Source organism: Oreochromis niloticus, linkage group LG18, assembly GCF_001858045.2.
Source record: "Oreochromis niloticus isolate F11D_XX linkage group LG18, O_niloticus_UMD_NMBU, whole genome shotgun sequence".
In the NCBI taxonomy this organism is placed as follows: Eukaryota; Metazoa; Chordata; class Actinopteri; order Cichliformes; family Cichlidae; genus Oreochromis; species Oreochromis niloticus.
In genome coordinates this window covers 23362056-23382613 of record NC_031982.2, presented here as the reverse complement: position 1 = coordinate 23382613, position 20558 = coordinate 23362056, and the positions used below count along the sequence as shown (strand labels likewise).

Sequence of the window (20558 nt, the reverse complement as noted above, 5' to 3'; positions counted from 1 at the left end):
GTGTGCGCATGTCCCTCTGTAGTTCTTTGTGTAGGAGAATATGCCACCCAACCTCAGGCAGCACAAAGATATTCATTACAGTGGTGACTGCTAATCCATATGTTTGTACGGCAAGCAGTTCCCCATCACTCAATTGAGTTTCTCCTGCGAGCTCTGCCTCTGCCTCTGAATGGAAGCTGTCACCGGGGGAGGTGAAATGTGAGGGGGTGAATTTTAGTGCATTTTGTTTGTCAATTTTTACCAGCTTTCTGAGACAGCCAAAGTGCTTCCAAATGTCAGCTCTGTACTGCACTATCAATATGATTAGCTCACCCGTGCCACATCTCTTCCTCTCATGTTATCCAAATCAATATCAGCAAGTTGTTGTCCCAGGATTCCTGACGTTAAAGCTGATTCTGTCGTTGTTGTTTCTGTGCCTGTAACTGACTGGAAAAAAAGCGTTGAAAGGGTCATACTGAACATGAAGTGCTTCCAAATAAATTTTTAGACTTAGGCCAGGAACTAGAGGGAAAGACCACAGACTGTATTTAAAAGAGAGTGGATATTATAAACATGTCTTAAATATCTTATTTTATCTCAAAACAGCACATCACTCTGAGTGCAGACTACCCTTGTGGTTCCTGGAGTTTCCAGAAGTAGAATAGGAACCACTCCCAGTTTGAATTTCAGAGACAGACACCTTCTCTGTTTTTAGGACTGGGCTTTCTTTCTTGACCTTTAACCATCCCATGTTTATGCCCCTATAACCTTGGGATGAATGAACTGCCTTCATTTTTCTGCCTGAGAGTTTCCCACTTGGGCAAGACCAGGCTGGCTATTCCCAGTGTTTAGGTATCAAGGTTATTCATCACCTTAACTATTAAACTTTGTTCAGTAGTTGTTGAAGGCAATGAAAGCATTTCTAAATATCAAATGACTTATTATGTGATTGCATTTTTGTAAGTCCAGTTTTTGGCAAGTTACCTTCAGCAATTAAATTCATCAGTCTGGTAGGAAAGGTTATTTCTGAGTGAAGAAAACTGTGAAAAGAAACATTTTCTTTTTTATTCTAAAGTAGTGACAACTACACGTTGCTAAGCCACAAGGAGTAAAATGAAGGCCAGTCGTCATTTCAGAGATACACAGACACTCGGTGCTAGTGTTTGGAGAATCTTTAGTCTCATCCACAGCGAAGTTTGTTCTGTGGACATATGGAGCCAGGTGGCCGAACCTGCTGTCCATTCACGGCTGGTCAGAACAGGCTTTTAGACACATCTCCCTCCACAATGCAGCACCCAATCAGCACAAATGCGCCAAAAGCATACATGACAAAGGGGTGCGAACCACCCGACAATTAGCTAATTGAAAATGATCACAGGCTGGTAAAAGACAAAGTGGGCTTTTTATGCTCTATTGAAGCCCGCTTCAAATGCGGACGCACATGAACGCTCATGCAAAAGCTTGCTTCTGCGGTGCTCCTTTTTTTTTTTTTTTTGTAGCGGATACCCGAGCTGACGCCGAGTCTTCAGTTTTTAATTAGACAGTGGACAAAGCCTTTGATCTGACCTCTTTAATGTTCCCTCCTTGTTAATCAGTGTGATCCTACAAGCCTCTCACTAGCCTCGTGGTGCATACTCGCAGCAGTTCACTCCTGACAGCGTGCCCTCTCTTTTGCTTCGCCAGGTGAAGTGTGACCAGTATTGGCCATCGCGAGGAACAGAGACCTATGGGATGATCCAGGTCACCATGTTGGACACTGTAGAGTTGGCAACGTACAGCGTCCGTACTTTCGCCCTCTACAAGGTAGAGTAGCCTTTTTCATTTGCAGTCTAAATGCAATTCCTCATTTTTCTGCAGACAGTTAAAGGCTATTATACATGAATAATTTTTCCATTATTGTAATTGTTTTTGTAACTTCCAACATTCATCTCTTTTTCTTTTAAGAAGCACTTTTTTCTCTCACTTTGATTCGTTTACTTCAGTGCAGTGATGATGTGACTAATGGTTTGTCCTTTATTTCTCCTCTTCCATTTCTTTTTTCCATCACTTGCTTATAATTTCTAACATTTTTATAATTCCTAATTAAATGCAAGTCTCTGGCTGGAATGATTAGTTAGTTTCAATCAGAAATGGTGACAATGCCAAGAAACCCCTTCAGAGAGACCGCTGGGGCTCAGTTCCAAAATTATACATGTTATCTACACCTACACTTGCAGCATGATCACAGGCCTAAAAGTAGAGCGCTCTATGTACTGCTATCAAAGTTATGCGTTAACTTGAGACCTTAAAATAGTCAAACACATGTGCTTTTCAGATTTTACTGCAGAATTTCATGTGAATGATGAAGAATGATGAATCACATGAAAAAAAAAAGCATGACCTTTACTTATTAAAGATGAAAATGTCTCACTTTAAAGGAGCCAGTTACACTTTACCATGCCAGGATCTCCCATCTTTCTGTTTCATTGACTAAACTGATTCACCCACAGAATGGCTCCAGTGAAAAGAGGGAGGTGAGACAGTTCCAGTTCATGGCCTGGCCAGACCACGGGGTGCCCGAGTATCCCACACCGATCTTGGCCTTCCTTCGGCGGGTAAAAGCCTGCAATCCTCCAGATGCAGGGCCCATGGTGGTCCACTGCAGGTGGGAACATGAAGAAACAAGCTGTGTTTTTAGTCGTGCATTAATCACACAGAATAATAGATACATACTAAAATCTGAAATACCATTAAAATATATTTAATGGAAGTACTTGTAACAACAGGAGTTATGAATCTGCTCTGTAAAGGACATCATTTGCAACAGGGATGATAAAATGTTGTTCTTGTGGACACTGATATTAATTTGCTGATGGTATTATTATAGAGTAATGATATATTAATTTGCCCCAGTAATTTGTTACTGTTAGCAGGTGTAAAACAACCAACCCCGGATGATAAGATGCTGAGTTTTCAGCTGTCAAGTGTAGAGAGAATATTAAAGAACCGGGAATCTTACGATACTCTACAGTCTTCCTGAATGCATGTTTGTTTTTTGTGTTAATGATGTCTTTCGACCGCATGATGATCGTCTGTACAAACAGGAAAACATATTAATTTTTCCGTTTCTCTCCACCAGTGCGGGCGTGGGCAGGACTGGCTGCTTCATTGTGATCGATGCCATGCTGGAGCGCATGAAGCATGAGAAATCTGTAGACATATACGGCCATGTGACGTGCATGCGTGCCCAGAGGAACTATATGGTCCAGACTGAGGACCAGTACATCTTTATTCATGAAGCCCTACTGGAGGCCGCCACCTGTGGCAACACCGAGGTGCCAGCCCGCAATCTTTACGCCCACATCCAGAAACTCACCCAGCCCGCACCTGGAGAGACGGTCACCGCTATGGAGCTGGAGTTCAAGGTGATTGACGCACACACATCAAATGAACTTTTTTCATAATTACATAAGCATATTGAACTTTAATCTTAAAGAACAACTTTCACTGATCAAGAGTGTGTAAAAGTCAATGCATTGCTGCACAGGAAGTGGTAATAAATAACAAAAGTTACAAAATAAAGTTACCATTCTGCCTGTTTTTCCTCACATGAACAAAACCTGTTTGTTCTGCTACATTTATGGTGGAATCTTGTCAAAGGTGCAACAGATTGCAGCTGCAAAATCTGTGTCAGTGTCACAAATAATGAGTTCACCGAATCGGCCACTGCACAAGAATTTAATTTTTTTTTTTAAATCAGTGACATCGGTGCTGAGACATCACAGCCGTTTGCACGGCAGCATCACTGCATACAGACCAACACATGTTTCAGGGACAAATGTACAAGAACAAGCACGTGAGCACACATACACATGGAGAGTTACAAAATGACTGACACTCGCACATACACACAGCTGGTGCTCAAGGTCGTAGTCACACGCGCACACCTTCTGTCAATAGCCATTGACTGTGATGTTATTACGCACTCTCCTCCCAGCGCGGCTCTGCCATTAGCCCTCTTATGACCATGATCCATTCTGTTTGAAGTGATAATAGCATCTACACTCCTGCCAACAACAGAGAATGAAAGAGTGAGAGAATGATTGTGGCGTACGTGGGGGCCACAGCCTCCATGCCCACACAGTCTGGCCACATCGCACGCGCACATGCACAAATTCTCCTGGAGTACGATAACTGGCCATGCACGCTCCTGTGCTGTCCATCTGTGCTCTGTCCACTGCCAGCACTGAGCATGTCACGCCTACAGTCCTTCAAGCAAGCTCTGGGACGCTATGGGAGACAGTCTACTGCAGACAGCAGATTTCTGAATTAGACCATCTCTAGTTAGGAGTAAACTTTTGAGTGGACCTGTTATGCTTTTTCCTTATTTTCTATACTGTTAAAGTGGTTAATGTTCATAGTAAATGTGGCGAGTTGTTCTTCAGACTTCTGTAAACAGTTTTTTTTACCTCTTGGTACTGTGTAATGTCAAAGAGAGCAGATATCCCTATTATGATCATCTTAAACACATAATTCTGGCTGCGAGCAATGAAACCCCGCCCACCTGCTCTTTAAACCTTCTACTTGGGGTATCCAATCAAAAGAAACTATGGATAGAGAGGCATCCTTGTTTATTTACTTGACTGATTTTTTTTCTCTCTATCTCTTTCCCTGCCTGGTTTCTTCCCACCGTTTCTTAAACAGAGACTGGCCAACTCCAAAGCCCACACGTCACGCTTTATCAGCGCCAACTTGCCCTGCAACAAGTTCAAGAACCGCCTGGTGAACATCATGCCTTTCGAATCCACGCGTGTCTGCCTGCAGCCCATCCGAGGTGTCGAGGGCTCAGACTATATCAACGCCAGCTGCATCGATGGCTACAGGTCAGTAAAGGACTTCATCTTCAAGATCTGAGCGGCTGTGAATTTAAAGAGCTGATCTTGCGCTTGCTGTAAAAGGCGAGTGTGGCGTTATTCTGTGTTTTTCTGTCAACAAATCCAAACCAGCTAAGCACCACTCATCCACTAACTTCACTACAAATACTGCAGTGTCTTTGACTCACATTTCCAAGCCTGTTTGTTCCTACTGCAAAAGCAAATTGTATTAAAAAAAATGTAAGCCTTGTTTCAAACATTACTTTAAGGAAAACTAACAGGATTAAGTGGAGAATTTATGGGGTAATTTATTCAGATACTGTTGGTATCCCCAAATACAAACAGCACCAAGTAATAGAAGAGTTTCCCACGCTGTCTTTGAAGTGTCGTTATGAGTGTTTCCCAAAATTCAACACCATCATCTGCACATCACCAGCCCTGTTTATTGTCTGTAGTAGACAGGCTGTGTGTAGGCTTTCACTGCTTGTTCATACTGCTAGCTTGGACAGCTCTGTATGGGTTAGCTATATTAGGGCCACTAAGAATATCAGGGTGTCACACGGTGTGCCACCAACCTTCTGTCTGTGTGTGTGAGAGGGGAGGGGGTGACAATGGGAAATTGTGAGGGACATACAAAGTGACACAATAGGAATGCCAGAAATTATATATGCTGGAATAAATAAGTTAATCAACTTATTGTAGGGTGTCTTCCTCTCTCTTGTGCCCCCCCTCTGCCCCCCTTGTTGGCGCCCCTGCCTGTATGTGGGATTGGCTCTAAATAAACTACAATTTGAATGCTCATAGTAATTAAGAAACATGTCAACGGTTGATGTGTTTTTAACAGTTTTTAGACAATAAGAAATTATGTAGTGCATTAAAAAATAAACTGTATCAGGCTTCGGCAACAGATGCAAAACTAGTTAGTGCAATTAATAAATTGTTGGTTTTGTTTCTGTCAGTGGATTCATAAACATTAGGAGAGTACAAAATAACACTAGGCAAACCATTTGTGGTTGTTTGAGGGTGTTCACATCTAATTTGTGGTAACAGTAAAAGGCTTTTAGACCCTTTTTATACACAGGGTCAGACTGAAGGCAGAAAATGAAGATGAATGCTGTACAGAGCTGGCAGAGCATCACCAGGGAAGTGTCTGCCAATGTTAATGAGTACTAGAACTCAGGCAGACATTGATAGAGCGGGATTTGCAAGCAAATATTAAATACAATAATTACTTTTTGTTAACCTTTCTAGTTAGCCTCTGTCTCCTGACTTGCAAGTTTTCATTCCTGTATGATTCATCCAGCGTGGATGTAAACACCCTTCTGCAGCCATGCTCCAATTCAGTGTCCTGGAGTCCCGGCTTAAAACAGCAAAGCATGCATCGCTATCCTGATACTTTTCTGACTATACTGCGTGTAGCAGGCCTGCAGTCTTCTTTCTCTTTTTTTTTGGCATCACTGATTGTTACAGGTGTAAAGAATACCATAGGAAGGCACAATGGAGTGGATAAAACGTATGGGAGGGGATTGGAAGATGAGGCAGCAGTGGGCAGTTTCAGCTGTAAGAATTACTCCCGGCTATGTCAATGTGACTTTCATTCAGTAAGCCACTGCTGCCTTTATATTGAGGCTTCTGCTGCTGTCCTCGTGAGCTCTGTGAGTCCAAATTGCTTCCTAGAGGAAGGAAGATGAAAAGGTGCCTCTCTGTTTTATATCTATACAAGCATGGGCAGAGATGGCTCCTCTATGGTGGAAGCAAAGGGGATAGAGTTAGGTAGCATGAAATGTCATTTAGTCCATATGGGGGCCGTGACCGAGACAACACCTCAACTCCCACCTCCCAAATCCCCCTCCCCCGCCCCCCTTCTTCAGTCCTGTTATTAATGAGAAGGTGCTCCACAGAGGCAGACCCTCCATTGTTGCTGTGTAAATGGCATAATTGCAGCAGGAGAGTTTTGTAATGAAGTGCGATTTCTAAAACCCTCCCTGCCTTTTTCTTCTCTCTCCTCTATTTTCCATGCCCGTCTCTGTCTTTTTCCTTCTTTATTTTTACCCCTTTCTATCTGTGTCTCTCTCTGCTCTCCTCCCTAATCTGTCTCCTTTGCACTTCTTTCCCCCTCTCCCCGTCTCTATCTCCTCCCACCCTTTTCTCCCACTCGCCATCTTAATTTTTCCATCCAAACACCATGGCAGAGACAGACATCCGGGTGGGGACCTGTTGTGTGCACCAGCGGCACTGTGTAATTAAGCTGCTTTTAAACGCGGGCATAAATAAAAACTAAACAGGGGCCTCCAGTGCCCTTCACCCCAGCGCCTTCAAGAAAAGCCAATAATATGCTAAGCTAATGAGAGGCGAGCCATTGATTCCAGCTATGCTATCAGGGGCGCAAGCCCTGGATATGCTCCGATGCGGGCTGGAGTTTTAGCATTGTAATGAGGTTGAAATGAAACACTATGTCCTCAAGCACTGCAGTCATGTGGGATGATGCAGAGAGTGCTTTGTGCTGTTTGGCTGTGCGCTCATTGGGACACTGTGCAGCGAAGTTGGTATTGTGTGATACACTTTGAATTGTTTTTGTTTTGGTTCGGGGCCATTTTATGGGAGGGTTAGAGGGGTCCACCCTATCAATTTAAATTTTAGTATTCACCCCCTGCTTAGCTCTGCTTTTTCTTCGCTTCCCTTTCTTCCTCTGCTGCTCTCAAATTCCCTTTTCCTGCTTTCTCATTTTCTTCCTTTTCCTCTCCCCCTGCCTCCTCTCTTCTGTTCTCTTCCCTCCACCCTCCTCGTCCTCGGCAGCCAGTCCTACATTGCACTCTGATGACCAGCTGGAGAGAGCAGCGTTCGCTCTTTCATCTCATCTCAACATCCTCTCAGTACTTTGCACATCTCTGCTGTATAGTTTGCGCTTTCTTCCCCCCGTTTTCATCTTTTTAATTTGATTCCTCACTCTTTTCGCCTCCCCCTCTCTGTATGTCATCTCGTCTCCCCCAATCTGTTGTTTCTGTGTTTGTGCGAGCGAGGCCCAGAGTACGTTCTAATCTCCCAGTTCCACATTAGCGCTTTGCCTGCAGCACCTTCATTAGCTGTTCAGCCATGGCTCAGCGTGCGTGTGTCTGCGTGTGAATATACTTGCAAAACTACTGCACCCAAAAATGCCTACACCTGGATGCCAGTTTGCATGTGTTGCAAACATGTGAGAGTGTGTGCGCGCATGCAATCTTCTGCTTGGGTTTGTGTGTTGGATTATTCACCGACCGCTCTCTGTTGATCGGCGCACTGCTGCCACCTGCTGTTTGACAAAACAAACTGCTCAGCTGGACCAAAGTCACGTAGGACACCAGCACAGCTCTGGCACCTCAGTGGATGAGCTCATCTCTAGTTTTGTGAGCATATCAAGTGCTGCCTCTCTCTCTCCAAGTCTGTGTTTCAAAGAGGAAAGAGGGGTCAGAGGATCTACAGGCTTGGATTACTCAAGAATGAGGATAGCTGCCATCAATTATTTACCATGTACAGTAAATGTGCAGGAAATGTCTTGTTGACATTGTCACACTTTCAGTGTATACAAAGCCTGCAAACAGGATCTGAAATACCCAGCTAAACAGCTTCAAGCTGCTTTTGTTTACCTTTACTAAATATCACATTACTGTGTCCTTTTGTGTATATACTGTAAATGTGTATATACTGTAAATGTGTACAGTATATACTGTAAATGTCATCCAAATGTGTTGGGTTTTTATTTTTCTGCCCTTTAAGTTTTATTTCAATAAGTTCATGTCTGAGTATTCAAGGACTTTGTAAGACGTAATTTTCTGGAAGCACAGTGGGAATAATTCCTTTGCTAACCACTCTGCAGCCACAGCTCTTCTTTAATCATTTAATCCTTTCTGGTTATTGCTTTGGGATGTGCTTCTTAATGCCAGTTGTAAAAGCACCATAAAGTTTATAATTATTATGTGTGATCTTTACTCTTTGCCTCTTCTGTGTGAATTTGCATCTTCAGACAGCAGAAAGCCTACCTGGCCACCCAGGGCCCGCTGGCTGAAACCACTGAAGACTTCTGGAGGATGCTGTGGGAGCACAACTCCACCATTGTTGTCATGCTCACCAAGCTACGAGAGATGGGACGGGTAAGACGCGAGCGCAGACTAAAAATGAGATGACAGTCTCTATACGTGGGCGCTGTGAGCTAGTTTCTTCTTTCAAGGGTTGAACTCCAAATTGTCTAACGCCGTCACTACTTTTGAGACTTAGATTTTAGTTTTAGGATGCGCATCCTCTCTCTGAATTATATGCCTGCGAAGTATAGACTGTAAAGCTGCACTCAGGGAACACTTAGCATAACACAAAGGCTGGATACGGGCGCAAACCGCAAGTCAGGCTCCATCATGGCATACCGCTCGTTAGCCGCCCCCACAAAGAGGTACTGTTAGACTGTTTTGGTTTTTTTTTTTTTTGTTTCTTAACCTTTAAACAGTGCGAAGTTGGTTCTTTTCAGTTGTAATGACAAGTTAAAATAACCAAGTGTTGGCTTCAAATTTTAAGGGACAGGGTACAGCATAAAAATCATGTTGTCTAAACTTCACTTTCAGCGAAATGGCGAATAAATCTCTCAGATCATCAGTCACATTCCTTACAGGGAAAAAAAAATGGGACACTCATCTTGGCAGCAATTTGATTAAATCCATAATATCTTACTGTGAGCTGTTCTGTGATTATGCAGGTGATTCTGACAGCACTCAACTGCATTTTACAGCTTTTATCACCCTCTCAGCCGTAATCACAGCTGATGAAAAAAGCTCTCATGCAAATCATCGCTGTAGTTAAGAACACAAACAAATTATGTAAATATTTTGCCACCTAAGATGAATCAGGTAATATTTCAGAACCACAGATTAGTCTATCAGGATTTTCTTTTGTAAGCAGAGCCATTCTCATGACTCCAAATGATTAATGACGTACAGTAACCCGTTCTAAAAACATACAAATAACAAATCGGAGCAGTCATTTTTTCCCTAATGGAGAAAGGTTGTTTAAATTTAAGTGCTGAAAGTTTCTTCCTTCTCTTTTTCTCTTGTAGGAGAAGTGTCATCAGTACTGGCCAGCAGAGCGGTCAGCCAGGTACCAGTACTTTGTGGTGGATCCAATGGCTGAGTACAACATGCCTCAGTACATCCTCAGAGAGTTCAAAGTCACAGATGCCAGGGTGAGTTCACTCTGTGTGTGAAACGCTGCAGATGTGCCCACGTGTGTGTGTGTGTGTGTGTGTGTGTGTGTGTGGACTCGAATATATCTACGTACATGTCTTCAAGGCAGTGGAGGTGGGAAGGATCATTGGCATTTTCCACAAATACAGCCGTCCAACCAAAAATCCATCTTAATTTTAGGTTTTCATCCGAACGCTGACATTCGCGCTAAGTGTTAAGAATTATACCGACTGTAATTTCAAGGTAGAGATGATCAGAACGCGCTCTGTGTTATTTTTCCTGACAGGCTGACATCAAGTGAATGCGCCATCAAACATTTTCACCCGGATTTAGCATCAGCGTGCTTGTGCTATGAATCGTGCTCGTTTTTTGTGCTTCTAGATGCGAACGTGTGTGTGTATGTGCGCGTGCGCGCCGGTGCATGTGTGTTTCACGATCACTGTGAAAATACATGAAAAGCATAACCTTCAATCCCTGAGGGCCAGTACTGCAACTCCCTGTGATGCAGTAGTTTCAATGAGCTATAAATATACTTTACTGTCATCTGAAGGCTCCCAGCACAGCAACACTCTAATCCCACATCCACTCTTTCTTTTATATGGGTGTGTGTGTGTGTGTATAAATATATGTTCCTCTCTGCAGTTTGCAGACCTGAATATTTGTCTATATGTATGTTTTTGCATTGTGAGCCGCATTTTATGGTCCCTTCTGCACCAGGCGGGCATGCAGAAGGGAGCGAACTGCTCTCATTGGGCGATCCTGTATAAATAAAGGTTGAACAAATTATATGTTTAGAAATGCGCTCATTTACTCCGCATAATTCTGACACTACGCTGCCACAAATCTGTCACTGTGATCCAGGTGGTCAGCTTTATTCATACTGCGTCTGAGGTAGATATTTGATGATCAGACGGCTGCAGTGACAGCCAACAGGGTACTCATAAACCTCAACATGAAACCCTCTGCTGGGTTGTTGTTTTTTTCCCCCCTTTTGAGTTCAAAGAACAGCGAGATCTGTGAAGCGCACGCTCCAGAGTACAGCAGAGAGCTATCGGGTCTCTCTTTTAAATGAAACTTCTCTCTGAAGCTCCATATCTGCTGCCCCCTCAGGATGGACAGTCCAGAACAATCCGCCAGTTCCAGTTCACCGACTGGCCAGAGCAAGGAGTGCCAAAAACTGGAGAAGGCTTCATAGATTTCATTGGACAAGTGCACAAAACCAAGGAACAGTTTGGACAGGACGGACCAATCACTGTACACTGCAGGTGAGGAGAACGACTGTGCATTGGACTCTGCTCCCACCACGATTTAACTTTCAGCATATTTAGAATATTTAGACAGCAGGTGTAGTAACACTGTCTGTGTGTGTGTGTGTTTGCTAGTGCCGGGGTGGGCAGGACCGGAGTCTTCATCACCCTCAGCATCGTGCTAGAGCGGATGAGGTACGAAGGTGTGGTTGACCTCTTCCAGACAGTAAAGACGCTTCGCACCCAGCGGCCCGCCATGGTGCAGACAGAGGTAAGGGCGATGTACTGATCAGGCGATTGTTCCCGCAGTGACGGGACGGCGTTTGAAAGTCAGCGTTGTATATTTCTCTGATTTAAACTCTGTGCAATCTAAAGTGTCCTTTTTCATTTTGGTGCCATAAAAGCAAAGACTTACTGACAAATCCTCCTTTAATAAAAAAAAAAAAGGTTGTTGGGAGGAGGGGAGGGGGGTAAGAAATCCCACAGCAAATTCAACTAATGGTATCAAAGCAGCCCTGCGTCAGATTCTCTTCAAGTGAAGAAATCATAAATACGTTACATAACGAAGGATATTAGAGGAAAAAAGACTGACATGGTGTGAATTCAAAGGAGGTCATAAACCTTTTAAGGTTTATGATAACAAAATGTCTTTTTAAGATATGAAAAGAAAAGGAAAAACATATTGCAGCGCCTCTAGGGTAAATACTCCAAAGTACTACAGCTAGTTTTGAGAATACCTCTGGCCTGCTTTTTAAATGCAGATTACAAGAAATGCTGCTTTAAACCAAGTTAATGAATATTTTGTTGGCTGGACGAGACCAGTCATTATATTTAACAGCAGGAAGATCGATGACAACGTTCTCATCGTCTTCTTCCTTCTTCTCTACAGGACCAGTACCAGTTGTGCTACAGGGCAGCACTGGAGTACCTGGGGAGCTTTGACCACTATGCAACGTAACCACTCCCACCGAGCACCTTCCCCGGTCAGACCTCTCAGGAGTGTGCCAAGTGTCCCATCTCAGCCGCCATCCAATCACTTGATCCCCCCCAGTCCCCGCCCCCACCCCGCTAAAAACCCTATCCCCTCGCAGCTACCGGAGGGGCGGAGAAAGGGATGAGCTTGCAGACCCGTTGACGTTTTTTATCCAATCACAGAGATACACGCCGAGTTAACCAACCACCTGAGATTTTTTTGCTTTAAAATAATAAAACATTACAGTGACTATTGACAACTATGACAACTCTTGTATAGACCCGACGGCGCAGACTGGCAGCTCGCCTCTCTGCTCCGCCGAAGCCAATCCTCCCTGATTGTCAAAGGCTACTGGTAGCACAAAGAGAGCATTTTCATTTTTTTGTTGTTGTTGTTGTTTTTATTGTGTTGTTATGATTCATTTTGTCAAACGTTATTGTTTAGTATACGTTTTTGGGGGGTTGTTTTTAATAATCATTTTAATATCAGGCATTTCTTCTGTCTTAAACTGCCCAGCAGCCTCGGGTATGCATTATTTTCATAATCATTTATAGGGTACTTTAGCACAGGGGACATGTGTTTTTAACATGTTCCTAGGTACTAATACAGGAGGACCACTGTTCTCTGAGCTGCTCTCAGATATGTTTTTGTCACATCACATTGTTGTTTTTATCATTTTATGTGTCATAAACGTTGTTTTTGGTCTTACTCAGTTCAATAGCTCAAATTTTGCCTTTTCACTTGCCATTTCAAGTGTAAAAAAAAAAAATCAACTTTGAGAAAATTGATTTCAGAGCACAGACTTGCTGTAGTTGTCTTGTAAACGTGGTAGCTAGCTAAAAACACAAGTGAAATATCTAACAAGAGACTAAATCAGAGTTGTACAGAAATGGAAAGCACATTATTTGTACGGTTTTTGGGTTGGTTTCTTTCTTTTTTCCTGTTTTGTTTTGGGTTGTTTTGTTGTTGTTTTTCATCAGAAGCCTATGGCATTGAGGCCTTCATGCTCCACAGAGGAGAACTTACCTGAGGAAAGACAGACTTTTATACCCAAAGGGTAGGCGACAGAATATAAACTCCCGCCCTCTGAACATAGATGCTCTTCAAGTCCCTCCCATCTCCTCACTCACCATTAACCTGATCGGTTTGCTGGAGTGGAACCACGCAGACCGGACGGGAGCGGAAGTGGTTCATATGGGCTGAGGAGCAGAGCCATCAGCGTTGGTACCTGTACAGAATCAACCATTCCTACCAGAGGGAAAAAGACTCAGCCCTTTGGACTGATAATATTTTATACAGAAATAGAACTATAAATATATATATATATATATATATATAATTATGATTGATTATATATATGTACAATTACACATAGATATATACACAGCTTCAAAAGTATATTGTTAAAAAGGATAAATTCTGCTGATCTACCTAGAGACACCGCAGAGAGCCTGCTGTCCTAGCGTGTGTATTAATGGAAACACCCGTTGTATCTACTGTACTACCATAGTAACTTTGACAGCCGGTTGTTCGCCCGAATGAGGAAAAACAGCACAAACCCCCCCAACACACACCCCACACCCATCAAATGGACGACGACTCACTCACCACGGGCCATCGCACTGCTCAAGCACACAGCTTCTCCCACACAAACTGCAGGAGGGGAGCTTCAGATCCAGAAGGCCTAAGTGTTGTGGTGGTGGTGGTGGTGGGAGGAATGGGAGGGAGTGGGGTGGGGGGACTTGAAAACGCTGGCAAAAAAAACAAATGTTCATTTTTACCTTGTGAATGCTTAGTGCTGTAGGGGTTCGATCTGTTGTACACAGTCTGTTTTCTATTTGTTGATAAAGAACTGGAATTTCAAAAGAAACTGTTGATGATAAAAAAAACCATTGATGTTAATAAAGTTACATAATTGGGTTTTTGTACAAAGACTGGCCTGTGATCCTTTGTTTCTTACTAAAAGCGAAAAGTTTACATCTTACAAGATGCTCTTTACCTCACGCTCAAAGAGACACCTGCGACCGTGCCTGCTTATCGCCCACTGAGCATGTGGTCGCTAACAACTGTTTTGTGATGCATGGAGTTTCCTTTGTGTTGAGGTATTTCTAAAAGTGTGTTTGTGCAGTGGTGGGGAGAGTCTGACTTGTGAGAGATGCCAGCCCCTTAGTACTTTTTAGTTTTTAATCTCCCCCCACCCCTTTGGAAAGAAAAGTTTACTTAATTTCTTAATCAGCTTCTGATTATACCTTTGTACACTGTCTAAGGCAAAATAAGCACAACTCGAGTGAACACCACCCGTATAAAAGCACATGAGCTCAAGTTTAGACTTTTCATTTATACGTATGTCTTATTTTATCTTCCTCCTGTAAAATGTATTTTTTTTTGTATGTATGTTTGGCTTTACATTTTAATGTGCCACATTTTACTGACTTTTGCACTTCACTGCAGCTGTCAATGACAAAATGGTTATTATGAAGTGTCCAAAGCCCATTTTAGTGATGACTAGTGAATAAATGTTATATAAGAGTAGTCATTCAGTGTTTAGCAAATTTTCAGATTAACTCTGTGTATTGTTCATCTGATTTATAGCATAAACTGTTTATAAAAGTAGGACATGACCAGTAACTCCCTGAGAAGCCTCATCTCTAGCATTTTAGCCATGACCACTAGGAACCCTGTTTAGCACCTTGGTTCTCTCACAGACTGATTCTAGTACTTCACTCATAGAAACTTGAAACTTCTTGGAAGTGCTGTTAGTAAAATGAGCTACATAGCAGGCCATGCTGTTTTAATTCCATGAAAAAGGACCAACGCCTCAAACACAGTCGAAGAATTAATTTCACTGTCAAATTAGCAGAGGAGAGGCTAGCACACAGCGAGCAGCTACAGCCTCTGTTGGCATAAATATAAAACCTTTCAATCTTTAAAAAAATGTAAACATGTGAGTTTTAAGGAGAAGACACACTGTTAGGTTTTTGACACTGTCCCCTTACAGCAACAAGGTCCTGGGTTTGAATCCAGCCTGGAGCCTTTCTCCCTCTGTCTGTATGAGCTTCATTGTGGGTACTCCGGCTTCCCCCCACAGTCCAAACACATGCATGAGGTTAGGTTACTTTGTGGTTTTAAACTGCCCATAGGTGTGTGTGTGAATAGTTGTCTATCTCTCTGTATTAACCCTGCGACAGACTGGTGACCTGTCCAGGGTGTACCCTGCATCTCACCCCTTGACAGCTGGGATGGGCTCCAGCACCCCTGCAACCCTGAATCGGATAAGCAGAAGAAAATGGAAAAACATGTTGAAATTAAAACTACTTTTGCTCAGAAGTTTGACATCTCAGCACGACAGTCAAGAGGGTTTGATTTCCCCGGGGCTTTTGGAGGGAGCCTCAGGCGGCCAGTGGAGGAACTGCTGTTTTGACTGCTGGTTTGGAGTGCTCTGTTCAAATGGATCATGTCACATTTTTCTATTGACCTGTTTCTGTCCACCTTAACCGGTCTGATTGGGAATGATCAGCAATTGTTTACTTGTGCTTCAGTGTGGTAAAACCCTCTGTTTATACTGTCTTGAGCTCTGCATTGACCCTTTCCACCTTTACAAGTATTTTTTTCCTTCGTAGTGGAGGAAAAGACGAGTGTCCATGTCACGAACAGGTCCTTCTGTTTGCAATCAGAGGTGCAACACATCTGAGTGTCAGTGATGATTCAAGATCACATTGATTCATCAGTGCCTGAAAGCTCAATTTGCTGCATACCTTGGAGGGATACAGGAAATGAGTCACTGAGGGAGTGATTTTTTTCACCCAAGACCTAATAACAGTTTGGTGGTTGTTTGCTCCTGTTGTCATGGAAATGCTGCTGTCACTCGTATTTGAATAATGATGAGTTTTGATGAAGCGGTTGTTGAAGTTTCGAATTTTTACACAGTGCAGACAATTTCAAGCTAACACTTTATAATCTTAACACACGTGTGTATATCCAGTTTATATCCATGTCAGCGGATGTGCTCGGAACACCCCGACATCTCCTTTTCCCCTCCTCACTAGAAGCCCACACGGACTGCTAAATCACCACCTGCTGATGCCTCATAACAATAAGATGGGGGGCCGGGGGGGGTGAGTGGAGCTGAAGAACAGCCTGCAAAGGGTTTTATATTTATAATTAATCAAGTTTGTTGACTAAAACATGGAAATAAACCATCTCGTGCGAGTGATGGATCTGTTGTTGCTTTCAGCGTGTAGTAGCAGGCACACGCTAAAAAGGATGAATGAGCTTAAGACAAAAGCACACGAGCTTGGATTTAAAGGATCATTTTTGTTGCTGTTTATAATGTGCTGCTATATCTATTTTGTTTTTTGAAAGTCAGACGGCATCATAATTTTCCTTTTGATTTGATTGTGCAGTTTTAACTCCGAACTGCTTTAAATTCACATCTCTAATGATTTAAGTGCTGATAGTAATACTGATTAACTGCTGGTTTTTCTGTTGTGCACAGATGCCCTTGATTGTAGCCCTGGTAATATTTTTTTATAGCAACAAACAGTTTGTCTTCATGATGGGTTTTTTTGTTTCATTTTGGGATTTTGTTTTGTTTAAGTTTTTTTGCTCTCTTTTGTTTTTAAATGTGTTGTTGTTGCTGGTGGAAGTTAATTTTGTAATGTGGAATTTCAGCTATAGCATTTTACAAAATGTTGTTTTTGGATTCCTTAGAAACCAAATGAGTCTGTTGTGCTCATATGAACAGTTGCTTGATTCCGTGTTAGCTACAGCTGCCTTTAATTTACAAGGAAATAGCAAAGACAACAGTTTATTGCTCTGCTATCACAATCCTTACGACACACCATGAGCAATCTGATTAGGTAAGGAAATCTAAAAATGACAAATCTGAAATGTTTCTCTTGAAGTTGCTTGCTGATTACGAATCATTCGTCACAGATCTGATCAACTGCGCTTCCAAAGTGAAGATGACTGTGAAGGTGATGTGCTGTGTTTGAAGATCAAAACCCATTTGGAGGAGCTCTTCTCTGACAGCCACCTGGCAGAGGACGGCTTCCTGCTCAAACATGTGCAGAAGAACAAGCAGGGTTTCGTCAGTCTCAAGCTTCTCACTTCTTTGAAAAAGGTACAAAACACAAAAAACATTTGGTGTGCTTTCTGTGGTGTTTACATTCCAGCAGTTTGAATGAAAACAATCCAGTAAAATGTGAACCAATCTGAGGTTGCCCGTGTTTGCCACAGATAAGGACCCTGACCAAAAACTGGTACATGACTCTGGTGGGAGCATTGTACTCAGACCTTCTGGAGGTGAATGATGAGTCCACCAAAGTGAGGCGCATAGAGCCGCTTCCCAAATGGCTGTTGTGTTCCCCCACCAGCAAGCTCCTACTCGCCTGGAACTTTTCCGAGGAGCAAAGCAGTGAAGACCTTGCAGCCCGAGGCCCGGATGCCGCTGAGCTCTCAGAGAATGTGCTCCAAAAGTTCAGCATTTACGGCAGAGTTACTTCAGTCCAGATTCTGCCACCTGGAAGGGAGCTTCCTGCAGACCTGCAGTGCTACGGGAAACGTCACAAGCAGCTTGGCCTGCACTTATGTGCGGTGATCAAGTTTGACAGTTTGGAGACAGTTCGTAAGGCCTACAGTGCCCTGAAAGCAGAAGAGGAAAAGTCCAATGGGAAGGGCATGTGTGTTGTACCTATGGGATTCCAGTCAATGCATCACTTCACTGAGGACGAATCCCAAGAAGAAGCAAGCCAAGTCCTTCCCGAGAAGGAGGAAAATCCACCTGAAATCCCAGAGAACTTAGTCCGGGAGGAGAATTCTTTACCCACTGCGTTTTTTGATGAACCTCCAGACACACATCAGCCCAAAGCGTCCACAGATAACCCTGCACCGCAGAATGTTGACCCGATTTCCAGCAGCTGCAATGGCCAGTCCTTGCCTGGTTGGAATCATAATGACAGTAGGATGACGTGGAACTCTGGAGACTGCGATAAAGAAATTTCCCAGAGCCCGTGGGTGCTCAAGCGTAAATTAGCGGCCCTTAAATTGAACCGCATAGAGACCGGGCAGCCGAGCGCACCCAGCTCGATGCAGAGGGTAATACGTCAGCCCTTTGGGCCGGATGGCACCAGTGGTTTTCAGTTCAGAGCGAGGCACCGGGAACAGCTCGACCTCCCTTGGAAAAAGTGACATTAACTAATTTAGTTAAAAAAAATGTTTTGAATTAAAAGCTGAGAAACCAAAATATTTGCTTTGCAATAAACAACACACGCTCTTTAAATGTTTGCATCTTGATTGTTGAGACCTTGTTAATTCGGGGTGTTGTGTAGTTATAAACCACTGACAAATGGGGGCAGCATTTAGCCATGTTCACACTTGTTCACACACACTGCAAATGCAGCATGCACATAGAATTCAGTACATTTCAGGGTCTTTACCTTACAGTACAAAGCACCTTGAATCCTTGTTATCGTGATTTGGCGCTATATAAATAAAACTAAATTGAATTGAATAAATTTTAGCAGGAAGTTCAAAATTTTAACCCAAACTCTGGATTTTAAGAGCTGGAATAAAAATGTCTCAGAGTCTGTACACACCTCTTTTGAAACCTGAGTGGCCTCTGCACCTCTGGGGCCTCAGCCTGTCTGGTCACAACTGCAAATTGTATTGTATATTTGTTCTCTGGCAGGGATGGATTTACCTTTTTACCGCTTTCTCTTAGACAGAAGGCTTGTCTTTCAACATGAAACACTCATAAAAGGCCCTCATTGTCTGAGTGCATCTTTTTCCACAGATCCCTGTTTAGATTTTGGTTCTCTAAAAAGCAGTTTTCCACTCGCCGAGATGACATTTGGCGAAAGGTTACTTGTCCAATCATCAAACCACGTCTTGTGCAAGACGTGCGTAGTAGCAACATTTGTGCCTTATTTCCAGCCTTTCTAATGACACCTCAACTGGAATGGTCTGTTTATAGTGTTACTGATTGAGGGCTTCCTTAAAATCTTGCCCAAAACTAAACAAAATGTGTTTCTTCACTTATCCACGCCTAGTGGAAAAGATTCAATCACAATGTGTATGGAATTCTATCATATTGAAATTGGAAACATGCTATGTTGCCCCCCCCCCCTCGAGTATTCTCATGTGTCAGACCGTCTTCGTGACTAATGTAATCTTAACTTTTTGAGCGAGACGTTTCGTTGTATACAGATCAAGCCTTTCACCCGTACTGTATCTAGCTTGATTTAGCAATTAACAGCTGTTGGGTTTATACTGCAGCTGAGGCAGGTCTATGAAAACTTTACACATCTGTGAACAATATGTACAGAGTAGGCATGTTTCTGTCCGATGTCAGGAAATGTCTGTGTGCTGATAGCTCCTTTTTGAGGCTGGAAAAGCACAATATTCCCTGCTAAGTGGAAGTCATTATGCCTTTACATAGGCTGTTCAGGCCAGTTATTGAGATGTCTGTTAAATAAGTTAGTGTAATAATAATATTTTGCACCTGCTGACTGTAATGAAAAGACGTTTTCTTTTTTCCGCTCTTCATTTGTTCTGTTGCTTTTCTCCAAGTTGCTAAGGGTTGCCTTAACTTTTGCGCTAAAAGAAAAATCTACCCCTTCAGGTCACTGTGATAACAACCTTAGAATATCAGTTGATACACAAACGACACAAAGCTTTGGGCAAAGATTCCTTTGGTTTGTCCCACGCAACGATGAAGGAATTTTAAGTCCTAAAAAGTTCACACTTGGCCACATCTCCGCCCCTCTAGTGGAGCTTTGATTTGTGTATAATTTGGCCTGAGGAAATCTGAATGACTCATGTTGTGAGAATGAGATATTTGTTAGCAAATAATTAGTTTCCTGTTGGTGTGCTGGCTTTATTACTGTGCTGCTTTATTTCACCATCTCCAGAAACGATTCTGGATCATACATTCTGTTTACCTGTAGGTTAATGCAACCCGCTCCACGACAGCACCTGTGAGGCTTCGCGTATCCCCCTCAGTTGTCTCCCGACTGATCGCCCTTTGTTTATACATCGCTGACCCCACACACCTGACGCATTTCCCCCTGTGGATAGGGTATTTATTTAGATTACAGTCTGGAGCGCCTGATACCTTCCAAAAACACAACCATCTGCTCCTCATTTGCCGCTCAAGGCTAAAATACTGTATTGGAGGGGATGTGGACGTGATCCTGAACAACAACATCAATGGGTTTATCTCCAGCCAACTGTAGATTGGGTTATCATGAAATACCTCTGCTGTGATAATTCTGTTTACTCTGAGTTTATGTTGTCTTAGCCC

The 20558-nt window shown here is 43.0% G+C and overlaps 2 protein-coding genes across 2 annotated transcripts in view; both read left to right on the top strand.

The window, feature by feature from the left end:
• Positions 1-14190, top strand: part of LOC100692990 (receptor-type tyrosine-protein phosphatase F) — a 158513-nt gene extending 144323 nt beyond the window's left edge. Inside the window, 9 exon segments of the mRNA XM_013273333.3 lie at positions 1663-1782; positions 2469-2623; positions 3098-3383; positions 4663-4841; positions 8833-8959; positions 9910-10035; positions 11147-11301; positions 11419-11554; positions 12173-14190. Of these exon segments, the coding sequence (XP_013128787.3) occupies positions 1663-1782; positions 2469-2623; positions 3098-3383; positions 4663-4841; positions 8833-8959; positions 9910-10035; positions 11147-11301; positions 11419-11554; positions 12173-12241 (1353 nt within the window). The 3' untranslated portion in view covers positions 12242-14190.
• Positions 14191-16970: 2780 nt separating this feature from the next.
• larp6b (La ribonucleoprotein 6, translational regulator b) lies at positions 16971-18524 on the top strand. The gene is made up of 3 exons (XM_013273322.2): positions 16971-17115; positions 17192-17378; positions 17495-18524. The coding sequence occupies exons 1-3, from the start codon at positions 17099-17101 to the stop codon at positions 18443-18445; spliced, it is 1155 nt and encodes a 384-aa protein (XP_013128776.1). The 5' UTR covers positions 16971-17098; the 3' UTR covers positions 18446-18524.
• The last annotated feature ends 2034 nt before the right edge of the window (positions 18525-20558 follow it).